We start from the raw sequence: 17,158 nt of genomic DNA on the forward strand, positions 1-17,158 counted from the left end.
AAGGAAGGAAGGAAGGAAGGAAGGAAGGAAGGAAGGAAGAAGATGGAAGGAGGGAGGAAGGGAGGAAGGAAGGGAGGAGGGAGGGAGGGAGAGAGAAAGAAAGGAAGGAGGGAGAAAGGAAAAGAAGGAAGGAATGAAGAAAGAAAGAAAAAGAAAGAAAGAAAGAAAGAAAGAAAGAAGAAGAAAGAAAGAAAGAAAGAAAGAAAGAAAGAAAGAAAGAAAGAAAGAAAGAAAGAAAGAAAGAAAGAAAGAAAGAAAAAGAAAGGAAGGAAGGAAGGAAGGAAGGAAGGAAGGAAGGAAGGAAGGAAGGAAGAAAAGAAAAGGAAAGGAAAGGAAGGGAGGAAAGAAAAGGAAAGGAAAGGAAGGAAGGAAAGAAGGAGGGAAGGAAGGAAGGAAGATGGAAGGAAGGGAGGAGGGAGGGAGGGAGAGAGAAAGAAAGGAAGGAGGGAGAAAGGAAAGGAAGGAAGGAATGAAGAAAGAAAGAAAGAAAGAAAGAAAGAAAGAAAGAAAAGAAAGAAAGAAAGAAAGAAAGAAAGAAAGAAAGAAAGAAAGAAAGAAAGAAAGAAAGAAAGAAAGAAAGAAAGAGGGAAGGAGGGAGGAAGGGAGAGAGAAAGAAAGAAAGGAAGGAAGGAGAGAGGAAGGGAGAGAGAAAGAAAGGAAGGAAGGAAAGGAGGGAAAGATGAAAGGAATAAAGAAAGAAAGAAGAAGAAAGGAGGGAGGGAGGAAGGGGGAAGGGATGAAGGGAGGAAGGAAGGGAGGAGGGAGGGAGGGAGAAAGGAAAGAGAGAAAAAGAAAGGGAAGGAAGGAAGGAAAGAAAAAGGGGAGGAAAGGAGGAAGGAAGAGTAAGAGGAAGGAAGAATGGAGAGAGGGGATCAGAGCCATTTGAATAGGACTAAAGGTTTATTATTTTATTCCAATGAGCTGTTGCTTTTCTCTACAAGAAGGTAGGCAGCCCATTTTCTTGTCTGGGTCTGTTTCCTTCTCTGCAAGTCCCTTCCTCAGCTCTGAAGTCTCCAAAACCAAGGTTCGAGGCAGGGACTCATCCTCCATGGCCAAGAACTTTCAGAAAACCCCTGGAGCAGGGCAGCCCCTTGGAGAAGTGCCTCCCGTCGGCCGGCCACTATGGGACTCTCCTTTCTCCTCTGCCCTCCCTGCCTTCCCTGCTGGGGCCCTCAATCCAGGCAAACCTAAGGTGGAAAGCCGGAGGACCCAGGACTCTGCCCTTTGGACCTTTTGCAATCTTCTGTGAACTTCCCATCCCATCCAGCTCAGCGGCTGAGAACTATATAAGGGAGGCTCCAAATGAGGGGCCTCATTTCTCCGGAGGCAGCCCGCAGGAGGAGACCAGGAAGCAGCCTCACAGCCAGCCAGAAGACGCCAGAGACGGATTTGGGAGCTCGCAGGAAGCCCCCTCCCCGGCGGGCCGCCATGGCTCCCTGGGGCACCCTCCTGCTCCTGCTGCTGCTCCTGGGCAGCAGCTCTTCCCGTAAGTGTCTCACTCATGGGCAGGGGCACCAGGCCCGGCAGAAACGCTCCGGGGTCTGCTCTGGAGAAAGGAATGGGCGTGCTGCCCCCGGCCCGGGCGGAAGCCTCACTGGCCTATTTGGGGGAGGGGGGGGGCGCCTCGTGTCTCTTGTCCGAGGCCTCCTGGTGTGTGGCACAAGGGTGATGCCCAAGGCAGCCCTCTAAAGGGGGAGACCCAGGACTGCCCCCGAGAGCCGGCAGCAGCTTAGCTCCAGTTGCTATAGGAGGGTTTACAGGCAGGAGCATGACTCAGTGGGCATTGGTGGCCAGGACCCCTGGAGGGTGGCTGGGACCCACAGGAGGGCGGCTGGGACCCACGGAGGCAGCCAGGACCCCTGGGAGGATGGCCAGGACCCCTGGAGGGTGGCTGGGACCCACAGGAGGGCAGCTGGGATCCACGGAGGCAGCCAGGACCCCTGGGAGGGCAGCTGGGACCCATGGAGGCAGCCAGGACCTCTGGGAGGATGGCCGGGACCCCTGGAGGGTGGCTGGGACCCACAGGAGGGCGGCTGGGGCCCCCAAGAGAGCAGCCAAAGTGGTTCAGAAGGAAACCTTACTTCCAATGGGCGTCGTTGCTTAGAGTTGATAACGCGCAGGAAGCCTGAGGCCCTTTGGGGGAGGGAGGCAGCCCCGGAGGTTGGTGGGTGGGTGAGGGTCCCGGTCGTGGCTGCCACAGACTCACCACGGATCCTTTCTCTTCTTTCTTTCCAGAAGAGGAGGGGGCAGAAAACAACAGCCAGAGCTGTCCCAGTAAGTCCTGGAGAGCCCGGGTGCTGGGGGGCGTGGGGCCAGGGTGGGGGGGTTTTGGCTGCCCCTGCCTCTCCCTTGGGCTGAAGGATCTTTGGAGCCCGGAGTTGAGGCTCAGGGGCTCCCTCCCCCAAAGTCAACATGGTGCTGCTGTGGGGGGTGGGTGATTAATCATTGATCCCAGAGGTCTGAGCCACCGCTGACGGGAGGCCGCCCACCCCCAGGCTGTTTGCTTGACCCTTCCTGCCCCCTCCCCCACCTCCACTCCGGAGGCTCCCAGGGACCTTTGGAGTCCAGTTTTGAGCCAATAACCTTAGTCAAACACTGAGGGTCACCTTTGTTTGGCAAGGAGCTGGCGCCACCTGCTGGCCGGATGCGCCCTCTGCCGGCGGGCAGGACAGCTCCCGGTGCTGGCGGGCTATTTGCCCGCCCGGTTAGGCAGCCAGGCTCCCCCTGGCCCCGCGCCCCTCCTGCTCGCCCGGCCCTGTAACTGGGTCTGCAGGTTTGGGGGTGCAGGGCTCTGTACCCCAAGGAGGTGTGCCCGTGGGGATTGCCCGCTGGGCCCAGCCCCTGTCACTGAGCTGCCCTGAGCCAGCCAGAGCTCCAGAGCCAGCCAGAGCTTGGGTCCTGAGGCCAACCTCCCCCACCCCCCCCAGCCACCAGAAGGAGGCCGGCCTGGGAGGCTGGGACACTATGAGCGATGCAGATCCAGGCCCAGTCTGGGGTCCCCCAGGGCCCCCGGCTCCTCGGGCCTCCAGGAGTCCTGCCGGGTCCTGAGAAAACCTGGCTTTTTTTCAGAGGACGCCACCCGCTTCAAACACCTCCGGAAATACGTGTACAGCTATGAAGCCGAGAGCGCCAACAGCGTGGCTGGCACCGCGGACTCCTACAGCGGCACCAAAATCAGCTGCAAGGTCTGTGGCGCCAAGGGCAGCAGGGGGGGGGGGGAAGGCTCTGTCCCTGATAGCCCTTCCGGGGCCCTGTGCCCACCTGGAGGAGGCGCTTCCTAGGCTGGCAGGGTCACTTCCGAGCCAGCTCCAGCCCGGAATCCTGTGCCCACAGTGCCCACACTAGGAGGAGATGCTTCCTTGGGTGGCAGGGGAGGGGCCTCTCCCCCGGAGCCCAGGCCAGAGTCCTTTGCCCACAGAAAGGTGCTTCCTGGGGGGGAGTCAGGGGTCACTTCCAGGCCAATATGCCGGGGCTCCTCCCCCCATCTGGAGGCCCAGGCCTTTGTATCTCAGGTCTTCCCATTAGCCAGTCTTCACATCTAGTTCTCAGGAGAGCCAGGCACACAGGAGGTGCATAATAAATGCTTATTGCTCGGAGACAGTTCTGTCTAGGGGAGCTGCTGCTGATCCTTTTGTCTCATTCCAGTAGGGGGGTCTCAGGGGAGAAGCTCCGAGGCAGTCCAGCGGGGGGGGGGGTCGGGGCCGGCAGAGCATTTTGTCTGCTCTGCCCGATGCTCCCTGGCCAGACAAGCAGCTGGGAGGCACGGGCGCCCCCTGCTGGGGCCCAGAGGCGGCGGGCCGAGGGCAGGGACCCCAGAGCCGCTGGGAGGTCTGGTGCTGAGGCTCAGGTGGCCTACGGGCGGCCTCCCAGGAGGCATCTTGGGACACTGGGGGAGGGGCAGGGCGGACACCGCCGGCCTGTGCTTTGCGAACCCTCCATGAAGCAGCTGCTCAGAGGCCCAGTCTTGGGCCGGCCCCCCTTAAGGCCAGCTTTCTGGGAAGGTTTCCAGGTTGGGGGGGAGCAGCAGGTGGGCAGGACTCGGGGGTCCCCGCAGACTGGGGGGCTCTGCACTGGCTCTGTGGGAGCGTCGCCCTTGGAGAACCAGCTTCTGCCGAGGGGTCCGGCTGCTGGGCCTGTCTTCCTTAGCGCTGGCAGTGGGGCGGGGGAGGCCCGGAGGCCGGGGAGGGGGCTCAGAGAGCGGCCCTGAAGGGAGGGGCAGCTCAGGGGCTTCCCATCTGAGGGCCTGAAACGCCCAGGGAGCCAGGGAAAGGGGGCGGGGAGACCTGGGGGCACCTGAGTGGAGGGGGCGCTGCCAGGGGATGAGCGCTCCAGCTTAGGGGGAGAGGAAGGCCTGGGCCCCGCCCTGGCTCAGGGGCAGCGGGCTTGGGGAGGAGGAGCCCGCGCCCTCTCCTCCCCTGTCCTGGGGACGGACCCCAACATAGGTTTAGACGCTGCTCAGCAAGGACAGATCTGGGGGGTCCGGAGCTGCGGAGCTTCCCATGGATGCCCCCCCTCCCCCCATCGGCCCCTGCTGGACCCAGCGGGACAATCACCTCTCACTCATTTGGGGGAGTAATTGTCGCTTAGTCAGTCAACAAACGTTTGCGGCGGGACTTTTGGAGGCTCGGACCCACCCGGGCAGACCTTGTGACCGGCCGCGGGCCTCCTGCTGCCCGTGGAGCCTCCAAGCCCCAGAGGGAGTCCCCCGCGCTCCAGTCCTCCCGAGGCTGGGCTGGCCCCCGAGTGGAGGCTGCGCGCTGTGCGGAGGCTGCCCGGCCTCCCTTACCCTGAGGCCAGTCCCGGCCCTTCAGCGAGAGGCAGGGCTGCCCGGCCTCCCCCGCCCCCCGCCCGGCCCGCGGCCTCCCCGGCGCTCACGGCGGCTCCGTTTCCAGGTGGAGCTGGAGGTGCCCCAGCCGTGCAGCTTCGTGCTGAGGCTGAGCCAGTGCGGCCTCAGGGAGGTCTACGGCTTCGACCCCGACGGCAAAGCGCTGCTCAGGAAGACCAAGAACTCGGATGAATTCGCCGCCGCCCTGGCCAGGTGAGGAGGCGGGAGGCCGCCGGGGGGGAGGGGGCGCTGCGGAGGGAGCGCGGCCGGGCCACGGGGCAGCGATGGGGCAGGGATGGGGCAGGGACCAGGGACGGGGCGGGCCCGGGGGCAGCGATGGGGCAGGGACCAGGCAGGGACCAGGGACGGGGCGGGCCCGGGGGCAGGGATGGGGCAGGGACCCGGGCAGGGGCCGGGAAAGGAGCCGCGGGGACGGGCCCGCCACGGTGTCTGTCCCGGCGCAGGTTCGAGCTCCGGCTCCGCATCCCCGACGGGAAGGAGGCGCTCCTGTTCCCCGAGGCCGCGGAGCCCACGCACATCCTCAACATCAAGAGGGGCGTGGTCTCGGCGCTGCTGGTGCCCACGGACACGGAGGAGGAGCGGCGCCAGCTGGCCCTGGTGAGAAGCGGCTTCTGCCCCTGGGGGGGGGGGGGGTCCCGCGGGAGCCTCATGCTGACCCTTTCGCCCCTGAGGAAACTGAGGCAGGGGCTCCCGCAGCCAGTGAAGCAGAGCTCATCTCTTTCCGTTCCCTGTTCTCTGGCCAGCGGGACAGCTGCCCCCGGGCCCCCAGGGTTAACACAGGCGGCCTCTTGTCCCCCTCCTCCCTGAGATGTCGGGGCTGGGAAGCAGGGGAGCAGCCCCCGCTTGTTTCCAAAACCTGAGCTTTTCCCAAACTGAGGCTTCCCGCCGACATTAGTTGGGCCCCGGGAGGAGCCCGCCCCCCCCCCCTGCCCGGGGACGCTTCCCAGTCCTCGCTGCTCCCCGCCGCCCCGCCCGGAGCGCCGGCCCCATGAGCCCCCTCCTCTCCCGCCCAGGACACCGTGTACGGGAACTGCTCCAGCGACGTCACCGTCCGGGCCCGGAAAGGCAACGTGGCCACCGAGATCGCCGTCAGCAGAAACCTGGAAGAGTGTGCCGGCTTCAGGCCCGTGCGCAAGGCCGCCAGCCCCATCGCCCTCGTCAAAGGCCTGGTACGTGGCCGGGGGTCCGGAGTGACGTCAATAACACCTGGGACGGGGGGCGGGGCTCAGGCAGGCCCCGCCTCCCAATCCCCGATGGGGGGCTCAGGCAGGCCCCGCCTCCCAATCCCCGATGGGGGGGCTCAGCCAGGCCCCAGAGGCGGGGAGAGGGGAAGACTCTGTGTGAGGATCGAGGCCTTGGCGGGCACCAGACCAGGGATGGCAGCCGCGTCCAGGCTCAGCAAGGACTCTGAGCTCCCTCTCCCAAAGAGGCTGGACTGAGCCTCTCCTCAGCCCCCCGGCCTCCCCTTTGTCTCCCGAGGGCCTGGGCCTCCAAGCTGGACCGGTTCTGGTCCAAGCTGGACCAGAGTCCGGGACTTCATCAACCTGGTCCTGGAATTGACTCGGTCAGCGTGGCTGAGCGGGCAGCAGGGCCTGGGCTCGCCCCCAGGGCGTCGTCCTATGGGGAGACAAGATGCCCTGGTTTGAAACAGAAATAATAGTAACAGAAGGTGTGAAGCCGCCCAGGTGGGGAGAGTGGCAAGCCTTCTCCACAGCCAGGGAAGGGATCGGGGAGCAGGGGCTTCTGGGAAGAAGGCCTTGCCTGAGACAGGCGGGCATCTTGTTCGGGCCAGACTTGGCTCGATCCCACTCGGAGGCAGTCCCCGGGCACCGGGAAGCCGTGGCGTGGGAGCTGAGAGGGGCAGCCCCGGCCCAGGCCCAAGTAGACCCCCTTCCCTATCTCCTTCCCAGGGCGGCCCCTTGTCCAGGACACTCAGCAGCCGGCAGGAGTGCGTGTACACCGTGGACCCCCGGAGGAAGCACGTGACGGAAGCCGTCTGCAGGGAGCAGCACCTCTTCCTGCCCTTCTCCTACAAGTACGCTGCCCTGGCCAGTGGGCCGACTCTCACTGGGTGCCCGGCCCTGGGGGGGGGCAGGTGGACAGTTCCCGGGGCCGTGTGAGGGCCTTGCTGAGCCCACTGGGCCAGTTTGTCCTAGAACGTGGGGGCGGGGGCCTGGGGCTTGTACCGTTGGCCTGAGACCGGTTGCCAGTGAAGGAAGTCTGGCCAGGCCAGTGGGTCCAGGCGCTGGGCGATCAGAGGGCATTGTGGGGGTGAGGGTGAGCAGGGGGAGGGGGGACTGGAGTCTGGCTGAGGACACCATGAGGCAGCGGGCCCTTAAGCTCGGTGATGGGGACTCTGGGTGCCCAGGAGCTGGGGCCAGGGGAGGGGGAAGGCCTCTGGGAGGGAGCCTGGCTGGGCAGGATGGCAGGCAGGAGGGGTGGTGCCCGCTGGGCGCCGAGCCCGCTGAGGGAGGCTGTTCTGCATCTCAGGGGTCAGTACGGCATGAAGGCCCACGTCACACAGACCCTGAAACTTGAAGATACCCCCAAGATCAACAGCCGCTTCTTTGATGAAGGTGGGCAGCCTGGGAGAGGCCGGGCCGGGCGGGGGGTAGCGCAGGGGATGCTCTGGGCCCTCTCTTGGGGTGCTTGGCGAGCCTCCCAGACACGGGCCGGCCCTCCCCTCCCGGGGCCTGGGCTGGACCCCCATGCGGTCACTGGAGGCCGTTCCCAGCGGCGGGAGGGGGCTCAGGCTCGGGGCTCCCGCCGGCACTGAGACCTCTCCCACTGACACTGAGACCTCTCCCGCCTTCCAGACGCTTTCCCGAAGAAAGGCCTCGCCCTGGAGAGCGTGGAGGCCGCGGCCCCCGCCAAGGAGGGCAAGGAGGAGGTTCTACAGACCCTGCAGGAGCTGCAGAAGCTGGCCACCTCCGAGCGCGGCGAGCACCGCGCCAAGCTCTTCGGCAGGCTGGTCACCGGCCTGAGGGCCCTGAGCGGCGAGGCCGTCGCCTCCCTCTGGCCCGAGCTGCTGCAAGTGTCCAGGTACCGTCGCCGTGGCCGGAGACCGACTCACGAAGGCCTTGGGGGGAGGGTGGGGGGCACAGATGCCAGCTCAAGGCGCCCCGTGGCAGCCCCGGTCACAAGGCAGCGGGCCGACGGGCCTCGAGCCTGGCCCCAGGATCACTGTATTGGGAGGTCAGGGAAGGCCTGGGTGTGGGGGTGAGCACATATTGGGGGGCAAGGCCTGGGTGTGGGGGTGAGCACTGTATGGGGGACCAGGGAAAGTCCCATAGAGGAAGTAGAATTTGAGCAGGGCCGGGAAGGGAGGGAAGCATTTGGCCCCTGAGACATGAGGAGCCCCAGGGGAGGAGGAGGGGGGAGAACACAAGGTCCAGCGGCAGGAAGGCGGTGCAGTGGCCGCTGAGGAGCCGGGATCCAGCAGGACCTGGGCGGGGCTGTGGGGGCACTGAGGAACGGGCAGCTCTCCGCTCTGGTGAAGCTCCCACCCTCGGGGCTCCCGGCCTCCCCGCTTGCCAGGCTCCTGCAGGACAGAGGGAAGGTCCTCCCTGGCCTGGGGGGGAGGGGGGAGTGCGTGGCCCTCCCAGACTGGCAGCCGTCCCACTGGGCTTTGGGGGGGGGAGGATCATTCCAGGGCCGGCCATGGGCAGAGGCCGGGAGCCCCAGGAGACTTAGCGGCAGGAGGGACCGAGAGGGACGGGCCGAACTGACCCGTGACCCTGTGCCCGCAGCCCCCTCGCCCTGCAGGCCCTGGTACAGTGTGGGCAGCCCCAGTGCTACGCCCACATCCTGCGCTGGCTGAGAACCGAGAAAGCCGACCCCCTGCTGATGGACGCCGCCGCCTACATCATGGCGCTGGTTCCCGGCCCCTCTGCCCAGAGGCTGCGGGAAATCCTCGAGGTGGCCCAGGAACGGCCCAACCGCATCACCCTCTATGCCCTGAGCCACGTGGTGAACAAGTGAGTGCCCCCTGGGGGGAGCGGGCCTGGCGGAGGGATGCCCATCCGTGGCCCTGCCCGGGCCCTGGGAGACACAGAGCCTCCTCCTCCCGGGGGGCACCAGCTGGCACAACGCTGCGTGGCCGGGAGGCTCGGTGGCCCTGCCGGGGTCTCCGGGGCCCCAACACCTCTGCTCTCTGCCCCCCAGATTCCAGCCCCAGACGGCCACGGAGTCAGAGGAGCTGAAGGCGGTCGCCGACTTCCTGATCTCCCGGCTGGGCGACGAGTGTGCCGGCGATGAGGAGGCCACCTACCTGACCCTCAGGGTACGCAGCCGCTCCCCCGAGCAGAGCCCCCACAGCCTCAGTTTCCCCTGCCTTCCTCTAAGGGGGCCTCTTCTTCTCCTGGCAGGTCATCGGCAACATGGGCGGAGCCCTGGAGCAGGGGAGCCCCCGGCTGAAGGCCTCGCTTCTGAAATGCATCGAGAGCGCGGCGGCGGCCCTGCCCGTGCAGAAGGCTGCGATCCAGGCCCTCCGCAAGATGGAGCTGACCGAGGAGGTGAGACCGCAGGCGGCCGCTGCCCCGGCCTCCCGCCCGCTCAGGAGGCGCTTCTGCGCCATCAAGGGCTTCCTCTGCGCAGGAGGGGCGCGACCCCCAGAGGGCCAGACTGTGGGCAGGCTCCCCGGAGCGCCCACTGCACCCCAGAAACCCATGACCCTCCCCTCCGTTCTCATCGCCCTGGTCATAGCAAGGCAGACTGTAAACACAGGCTAGTTCTGATGGTCAGCTGAGTAAAAGGGACGTTCAAGGCCCAGCACAGGACGCCCACAGGGCCGGCGGCCTCTCAGTGTAACCACGGGCATTTCCCACGGGCCCACGGGGACTTGGGCCCAGGAGGGCCGCCGAGCGGAGCGCTCTGGGAGGGCTGGGCGGGACTTGGGATGAGACGGGGGCACCCGCCTCCCGCCCCTCGGAGCTCCCTTGCCCAGCGTAACTGGGCCCTTTGGCCGGAGGGGGAGTCGGGGCTGTGGGAGGCTGGGCCCGGGCGGTGGCCAAGCAGCGGCAGCGGCCCGAGGTCTGCGTCTCTGGGCTGCAGGTGCGGAGCGTCCTGCTGCGGGCCTTCCTGGACGGTGCCTCCCCGGAGGACAAGCGGCTGGCGGCCTACCTCTGCTGATGCGGCGGCCGGGCCCCGACGGGCTGGCCCGAGTGGTCGGCGCGCTGCAGGCCGAGAAGAGCGAGCAAGTGCGAAGCTTCGTGGCCTCCCACCTGGCCAACATCCTGGTCTCCCAGGACCTGAGCGTGCAAGAGTAAGGGAGGGCCCCTCCCCGGCCGAGCCCGCCTCCCCCTCCATCCCCTCCACAGGCCCCGGGTGCGGGGTCCTTCCCCAGGGGCCGCAGAGGGGCGGGAAAGAGGCAAGCCCAGGGCCCCTGGGCGGGGTCAGTGACCCAGCACAGAGCAGGGGATGGGGAGGGAAAGCGGTGGGGGGGGGGAGCACCAGGAAAGGCGCCCAACAGAACATTCACCCAGAGGCATCGGGAGCTACCAATGGTTCCTGAGAAGGGGGTGACAGGGTCACCCTGAGCCTGAGGAAGCTCACTTTGTGGGGAGAGAGACTGGAGGCAGGCAGACCCCCCAGCTCTTGTGGAGCCCCCAGGGTTCTGGCCGGGTGCTGGGTCCCTGGAGAAGGGGGTGCCAGAGCTCGGGGGCAGCTGTTCCACGACCTGGGCCCAGCCGGGAGCCGGCTGCTTTGGGGCGCCTCCGAACCCCACTTTGCTCCCCTGCAGCCTCCGAAGCCAAGTGGAAGCGGCTCTCCAGGGCTCCCAGCTGCCCGTGGCCACGGACTTCCGGAGGTTTTCCCAGAACTACCAGCTCTCCAAGGCCGTGTCCATCCCCTCCCTCAGCCCCTTCTCTGCCACCGTGGAGGGGAACCTGCTGCTGGACCCCCACAATTACCTCCCCAAGGAGGCCATGCTGAAGACCACCCTCTCCATCTTCGGCTTCCGGCCCACCGACCTCTTTGAGGTTAGTCCCGAGAGCCCCGGCCCGAGGATCTGGGTGCGAGAGGCGGGGGCCAGTCCAGAAGCCCCCTCTGCCTCCCTGCTGCCCCCCGGGGCTCGCTGCAGACAGCTTGGGGGCGAGGTCGGGGGCCCCTCCCTGGGCCGGCCGGGTGGGGGGCTCCTTCCCGGGCAGGGGCCCTGACCAGGGCTCCTTCTCCGCAGGTGGGCCTGGAGGGGAAGGCCTACGGCCCCACGCTGGAGGCCCTCTTCGGGAAGCAGGGCTTCTTCCCGGACAGCGCCACCAAAGCCTTGTACTGGGTGGACGGCCGCGTTCCCTCCTCGGTGTCCAAGGTCTTGGAGGACCACTTCGGCTACTCCAGGGAAGAGAAAAGGGACCAGGTACTTGCCCCCCCCTCCCCCAAATGCTTGCCCGGGTCTTCCCATCGCTGACCCTCCTCCTGCTGGAAACTTTCCATTGGAGGTCAGGGCCTCCGGCCTGGAGGCTGCTGGGAAAAGCAGCCTCTGGCTTTGGGAAGGCCCTGGGTCAGCCGGGATGCTCGAGGTCAGGTGGCCCCGTGGGGGCTGGGGTTGTGACACAGGTCAGCCTGGGCCTCTGCTGGGGAGGGGGAATCTTCCAACACCATGGGGGGCGGGAAATGGCCAGGAATCCTCCCTGCGGCCCACCCAACCCGCGGCCCCCCAGGCTGGAGCACCGGCCACCCTTGGCCCCCCACCCGTTCCCGCGGTTCCTGCTCCTGCTCCCCAGGACAGCCGGGGAGTCCTGAAGCCCCGCTCCCCTGTCCCCCGAGCTCCCTCCACGGCTCCACCTCCAGGCCTGTCTGGCCCCCAGCCAGCTCTGTCTAGTCCTGCCTTTGGAGGACGGTGGGGTCCCGTCATTGCCCCGTGCGTGGCCGCCGGGGTCAGCCTCTGCCCTCTCTCCCCTCGACCTGCAGGACATGGTGAACGGGCTCATGCTCAGCTTCCAGAAGCTCCTCAAGGACCTGGGGTCTGCGGAAGCCCCTCAGGCCGAGGCCTACCTGCGCCTCCTGGGCGAGGAGCTGGGCTACGTCAGGCTGGAGGAGCTCAAGGTCCTGGGCGCGAGGCTCCTCAGCATGGCCAAGTCCCTGCGCGGCCTCCCTCAGATGGTGAGTGTCCGGGCTCTGACCCGGGGTTCCCAGCGGGGGGGGGGAGACCCCAGACCCTCAGGGGCGTCCAGGCCCGCCAGGGGCCGGCTCCGTCGTCTGGGGGCTGGAAGGTGCCTCGTGTTGGGCACCCAACGGGCCCGGGGGGCTCGCTGCGCACCCCACTCACGCGGCTTCTCGGGGCGCCCCCAGGTGGCGGCCGCCCTGGCCGAAGGCTCCAAGAATGACCTCTTTGTCCACTACATCTTCATGGAAAGCTCCATCGAGCTCCCCACCGGGGCTGGGCTGCCCCTCCAGCTGTCCACGTCTGGCCTGGTCACCCCCGGGCTCCGCGCCGGGATGAAGCTTCAGCTGGCGAACGTGAGTCCCCGGGGGGCGAGGAGGAAGGGGGCGCCCCCGGAGGAAGGGGGCGCTGAGGCTGCAGAGGAGATGGGGAGGCTCACCGTAGGCCCAGGGCAGGGGAAGCTTTGGAGCCCCAAGGGTGGCCTGGTGTGGGTGGGTCCGGGTGAGCCTCGGTCTCTCTTTCAGTAAAGGTTTCACGGGGTCCCAGAGGTGCCCACCCCCCAGCCTCTGGCCTCCAGGGAGGCTGCCGAGCTCGGGCCTCAGAGAGCCCCCCTTTGTCCCCCCAGATGCAGGCGGAGCTGGCGGCCAAACCCTCCGTGGCCGTGGAGTTTGTGACCCACCTGGGCGTCACCGTCCCAGACTTCGCCTGGAGCGGGGTCCAGATGAATTCCCAACCTCTACCACGAGTCCGGCCTGGAGGCCCGCCTGGCCCTGACCCGGGGCCAGCTCAAGCTCGCCATCCCCGCTCCCAAGGGGGCCCGTCAAGCTCTTCCGAGCCAGGTACGCCCTCGGGCTGCTGGAGGGTGAGTCCTGCCCGGGGATCCTTCTGTGGCCCCCTCCACTCTCTGCAGGCAGGGAGGGAGGGAGGGGCTGGGCCCCCCCAGGGAGAGGCCGGTCTGACCCCCCCCTCCCCTTGCAGTAACAGCCTCCACCTGGTCTCCACCACCACGTACTCCAAGGTGATCCCGCCCCTGATCGAGAACCGGAAGTCCTGGTCTGAGTGCAGACCCCTCCTCAGGGGGCTCAGCTACTGCGCCAGCCTGGCTTACTCCAACGCCAGCTCCATCGAGGCCGCGCCCTACTACCCGCTCACCGGGGACACCAGGTGCCGTCCCCCCGCCCCGCGCTGTCCTCCGGGGGCTTCCCTTGCCTTGGGGGTGGGGGGCGCCGGCCTTCATCCCCGGGCCCACCAAGGAGGAGCCGCATGGGGCGGGGCCCTTCCCTTCTCCCTCAGGACAGGAGGCAGTGGGGCTCTCAGCCCCCCACCCCCAGCCCGGCCTCCCAGGAGTCACTGGGAAGCTCGAGGGCTCAGGGTCAGGGTGAGGGGCCCGGCCTTCCTGCCTCCCAGAGGAGCCTCGCCGACCCCTTCCTGGTCGGGCTCCAGTCTCGTGGAGGCGGGGCGTCGGAGCGGCTCAGTTGGGGCCCAGGGGGGGCAGGGGGGTGACCTGTGCCTCCTCCCCCTTTCTCCCCCGCTGACTTGGGGTCCCCTCCAGAGCGGGGAGCGCCGCGGGGTCAGTGGCAGGCGGTGAGCCTCTCTCCTTCCTCCCTCAGGTTTGAGCTGGAGCTGCGGCCCACGGGGGAGGTGGAGGAGTACTCGGCGGCCGTGACCTACGAGCTGCAGGGCCAGGGCCCGGACATGGTGGACCAGCTGAGGTTTGCTGTGCAGGCAGGTGAGCGCCCCCTGAGCGTCCTGTAGGGGAGAGGGAGGTGGGGGGGAGGCCCCAGTGTCCCGGGCAGGGTAGGCTGGCGTCCTGAGGTGGGGGGGAGGGGAAGAGAGGGAGGCCCCAGTGTCCCGGGCAGGGGAGGCCGGCTCCCTCGGGCTCGGCCGGCCCTATCCGGGCGCTCAGGGGGGACGCTCTTTCAGAGCCGCTGCCCAGCGAGGCCGCCATGACCTTCCGCTACCAGCGAAGCCGCGCCACCCTGACGGGCGAGCTGCAGGTGCCGGACTTGGGGGTGGACCTCGGGGCCAGCCTGAGGGTCCGGGACCAGTCGGACGAGGAGGGCGTGTTCTACAGCCTCGCCCTGGACGTCCAGGACAGGAAGAGGTCGGAAGTGACCTTCACCGGCCACATCAGGTAACCCACATCAGGGGGATGGACCGGGCCCTCCGGGAGCCGGGGAGAAGGCGCAGGCCGGACGCCTCGTTTGCCCGCCCCCGGGCGGGGCACTTGAGCGCTGCCTGCCTCAGTTTCCCCATCTGTAACAGCCCCTGTCCCAGCGTGGTTACTGAAGTCCCACGCCTGGTGCGCAGCAGGTGCCCCCGTAGGTGGCCATGACTCCTCCCACACTCTGCAGCTCCGTCCTGAGCCGAGGCGGAGCCTTCTGGACTCAGGGGTCCAGCCCCAGCTTTGCCCGGGCAGTCCCGCCAGGCGGGCCTCGGCTGCCGGCGGCTCGCGCTGACCGTGCCCGGCCCGGTTCTCCACAGGTGTGACCGGAAGGAGCAGGGCGTGATCGGCGCCGTGCTCTCGGTGCCCCTGCTGCAGGCCGAGGCCAGGAGCGAGATCCTGGTGCAGCGCTCCCCCGAGAGGCTCCTGCTGCAGGTGGACAGCTCGGCCTCTGCCCACGGCATGACCGTCTCCAAGAAAGTGGCCTGGCGTCACGGTAGGGCTGGTGGCGAGGGTGGCGGGCTCTCCCTGGGAAGCAGCGAGGGTGGTGGCGAGGGCGGTGGCGAGAGCGGCGGGCTCTCCCCGGGCACCACCAGGGCTGGGCTCTCCCCGGGCACTGCCAGCTCACAGCATTTGCCTTTTCAGATGACAAGGAGCTCGAGTTTGAGTGGAAGACGGGCACGAACACGAAAACCCAGAAGCTGCTCTCGGGGGCCTCCGCTTTCGGGGGGAGCCTGCGCCGGCGCGCCCAGGACTGGCTGGACCACAGGGTCGCTCACACGGACATGACCGTCCGCCACATCGGCACCAAGTTAATAGCGGTGAGCGTGGCGAGCTTCCTCCCAGGGCTGTGGTGGCCGGGGGGCTTCCAGGGGGAGGGGGGCTGAGGGACCTTCCCTCAGAGCCCGTCCTCCCTGGGGCTGCCTCCAGTAGAGCCCTTCTGAGGGATGCCTCGGGGGGCTGGACTTGGGGCGTTTATTCACCCGCTCCCGTGGGCCTGGGACCTCGCTGCCTCCCCCTCCTCCCAAGCCTTCCCAGGGGCCCTCCCAAAGCCTCAGCTGCAAATCCAGCCCCACTGGCCTGAAACTGCCCTTCCCCCTCCTCCAGGCTACCAACACATGGTTTGAGAAGGCGTCCCAGAGCCTCCCTTATGGGGAGACCCTGCGGAGAAAGCTCCGGAACCTCCAGGAGTGGGAGATGCCCGAGCTCCAGGTCCCCGACAACCTCTTCCTGAAAAGGTAAAGGAGGAAGGGAACCTGTCTGCAGAGCCGTGGGGGGGCACCCGGACGAGGGGCTTCTGGGTCCCTTGGTGGGCGGGCGTTGGCGGGTCAAGAGGGAAACGGAAAGGTTGCCCCTGAACAAGCTGGGGCACAGCCTGTTCTCCCCATTCAACAGACAAGGAAAGCGAGGCTCCGAAAAGTTCAGAGCCCATCTAAGGCACATTACCACTTAGCCAGTTAGTTATCCAGCCAGCTAGTTAGTTAGCTAGCTAGTCTGTTAATTAGCTAGTTAGCTGGCTAGCCAGCCTGTTAGCCAGTTGGCTAGTGAGCTATCCAGTTAGCTAGGTAGTTGGCTAGCCGGCCAGTCAGTCAGCCAGCAGGGACAAAGCCAGGCCTGGAGCCCCGCCTCGCTCCCAGCCTCTCCTCTGCAGCCCCATCATGCCCTTCTTCCTTCCCGGCTTGCTTACAGCAACGGCCGGGTCAGGTACACGCTGAACAAGGACCACGTGGACGTGGAGATCCCTCTGCCTTTCGGTGGGACGTCCCTGGAGCAGCTGAGCCGGGTGATCCGGACGCCCGCTCTGGACCTGCGGGCCATCGGGCTCCAGGTGCCCGCCAGGGAGTTCCGAGTGCCGCCGCTGAGCATCCCCAAGTCCTACCCGCTTCGGGTGCCCCTGCTGGGCATCTTCGACGTCTCCACCAATGTCCACAGCAACCTGTACAACTGGTCGGCCTCCTGGTCCCTGGGGAACACCACCGCCCCCAAGGCCGAGCACGTCAGCTTCCAGGGCCGCTACCACCTCAAAGCCGACTCGGCCCTCGAGCTCCTCTCCTTCAGTGCGCAAGGTGAGCCAGCGCCCGCGGGGTCCCGCCCGAGGGGGCCGGGAAGCAGCTGCTGAATCGGGCGGGGCCTCTGCCGGGGGGAGCGGCGCTGGGCCAGAGATGGGGGTGCACCTCCTGGAGGGGAGAAGGGGGTCAGCCCGGGAGCCGCTCCCAGCAGAGAACTCCGCCTTGTTGTGGGTGACAGGGAGGCCGGCAGGGGCAGGGGCCGGAGGCCTCTCCTGGCTTTGCCGCCCTAGGTGCACTGTGGTGCTGCACAGTTGCACAGAGACAAACTCCCCAGAAAACAGGAGGCTGAGGGGCCTCGTGCCTGGACCCCTGGCTCCTACAGACCTAAGGTTCTTCTTGGATCAAAACAAAATCCCCTTCAGTGGGGTTGGGTTTGCTCATAAAATGGCTGTTTTGTCGTTGCCAATCACGTCTGTTCTCTGTGAGCCCGTCTGGGGTTTTCTCGGCAGAGACATGGGAGGGGTTCGCCGTCCTCTTCTCCAGCTCGTTTTACAGCTGAGGAAACTGAGTCAGACAGGGTGACGTAACTGACCAGGTGTCCCACAGCCAGGAAGTGAGACTGGGTTTGAACACAGGGAGATGAGTGTTCCTGACTCCAGGTCCGGCGCACTTTGCGCTGCCATCCATTTAGAGGTGTGAAAAGTAGAGCCATTTCCAGAAGGCAGCGCCTTCCCCCGGCTCAATGATTTTTATTGAATACACCACGACCCTCCTCAGCAACTCTGCCGGGTTCTCCCATCTTTCCATGAGCCGTCACATCCCGCGAAGGGGTGACCCAAACGTGGCCACGATGTAAGTCGAGGCCGACCCTGCGTCTTCCTGCAGCGGCATGGAACAGACCCTGGCTGGGTCTGCCAATCCACTCATTAATATGTCCATCTATCCCTCCTTCCATTCATCCATCCATCCATCCACTCATTAATATGTCCATCTATCCCTCCTTCCATTCATTCATTAATCCATCCATCCATCCGTCCACT

General features: G+C 66.3%; 1 protein-coding gene across 1 annotated transcript in view; it reads left to right on the plus strand.

The window, feature by feature from the left end:
* The first annotated feature begins 1,329 nt into the window (after positions 1 to 1,329).
* APOB (apolipoprotein B) overlaps positions 1,330 to 17,158 on the plus strand; it is a 28,137-nt gene continuing 12,308 nt past the window's right edge. The window contains 28 exon segments of the mRNA XM_074285360.1: positions 1,330 to 1,486; positions 2,236 to 2,274; positions 3,070 to 3,185; positions 4,893 to 5,038; positions 5,290 to 5,443; positions 5,860 to 6,015; positions 6,757 to 6,881; positions 7,337 to 7,422; positions 7,663 to 7,888; positions 8,596 to 8,823; positions 9,011 to 9,128; positions 9,214 to 9,360; positions 9,899 to 9,965; positions 9,968 to 10,109; positions 10,587 to 10,824; positions 11,022 to 11,198; positions 11,753 to 11,944; positions 12,134 to 12,301; positions 12,571 to 12,675; positions 12,677 to 12,757; positions 12,759 to 12,784; positions 12,924 to 13,109; positions 13,556 to 13,674; positions 13,869 to 14,079; positions 14,430 to 14,605; positions 14,755 to 14,930; positions 15,217 to 15,347; positions 15,799 to 16,175. Of these exon segments, the coding sequence (XP_074141461.1) occupies positions 1,429 to 1,486; positions 2,236 to 2,274; positions 3,070 to 3,185; positions 4,893 to 5,038; positions 5,290 to 5,443; positions 5,860 to 6,015; positions 6,757 to 6,881; positions 7,337 to 7,422; positions 7,663 to 7,888; positions 8,596 to 8,823; positions 9,011 to 9,128; positions 9,214 to 9,360; positions 9,899 to 9,965; positions 9,968 to 10,109; positions 10,587 to 10,824; positions 11,022 to 11,198; positions 11,753 to 11,944; positions 12,134 to 12,301; positions 12,571 to 12,675; positions 12,677 to 12,757; positions 12,759 to 12,784; positions 12,924 to 13,109; positions 13,556 to 13,674; positions 13,869 to 14,079; positions 14,430 to 14,605; positions 14,755 to 14,930; positions 15,217 to 15,347; positions 15,799 to 16,175 (4,171 nt within the window). The 5' untranslated portion in view covers positions 1,330 to 1,428.

The sequence above is a fragment of the Sminthopsis crassicaudata genome, chromosome 2 (assembly GCF_048593235.1).
Source record: "Sminthopsis crassicaudata isolate SCR6 chromosome 2, ASM4859323v1, whole genome shotgun sequence".
Lineage (NCBI taxonomy): Eukaryota > Metazoa > Chordata > Mammalia > Dasyuromorphia > Dasyuridae > Sminthopsis > Sminthopsis crassicaudata.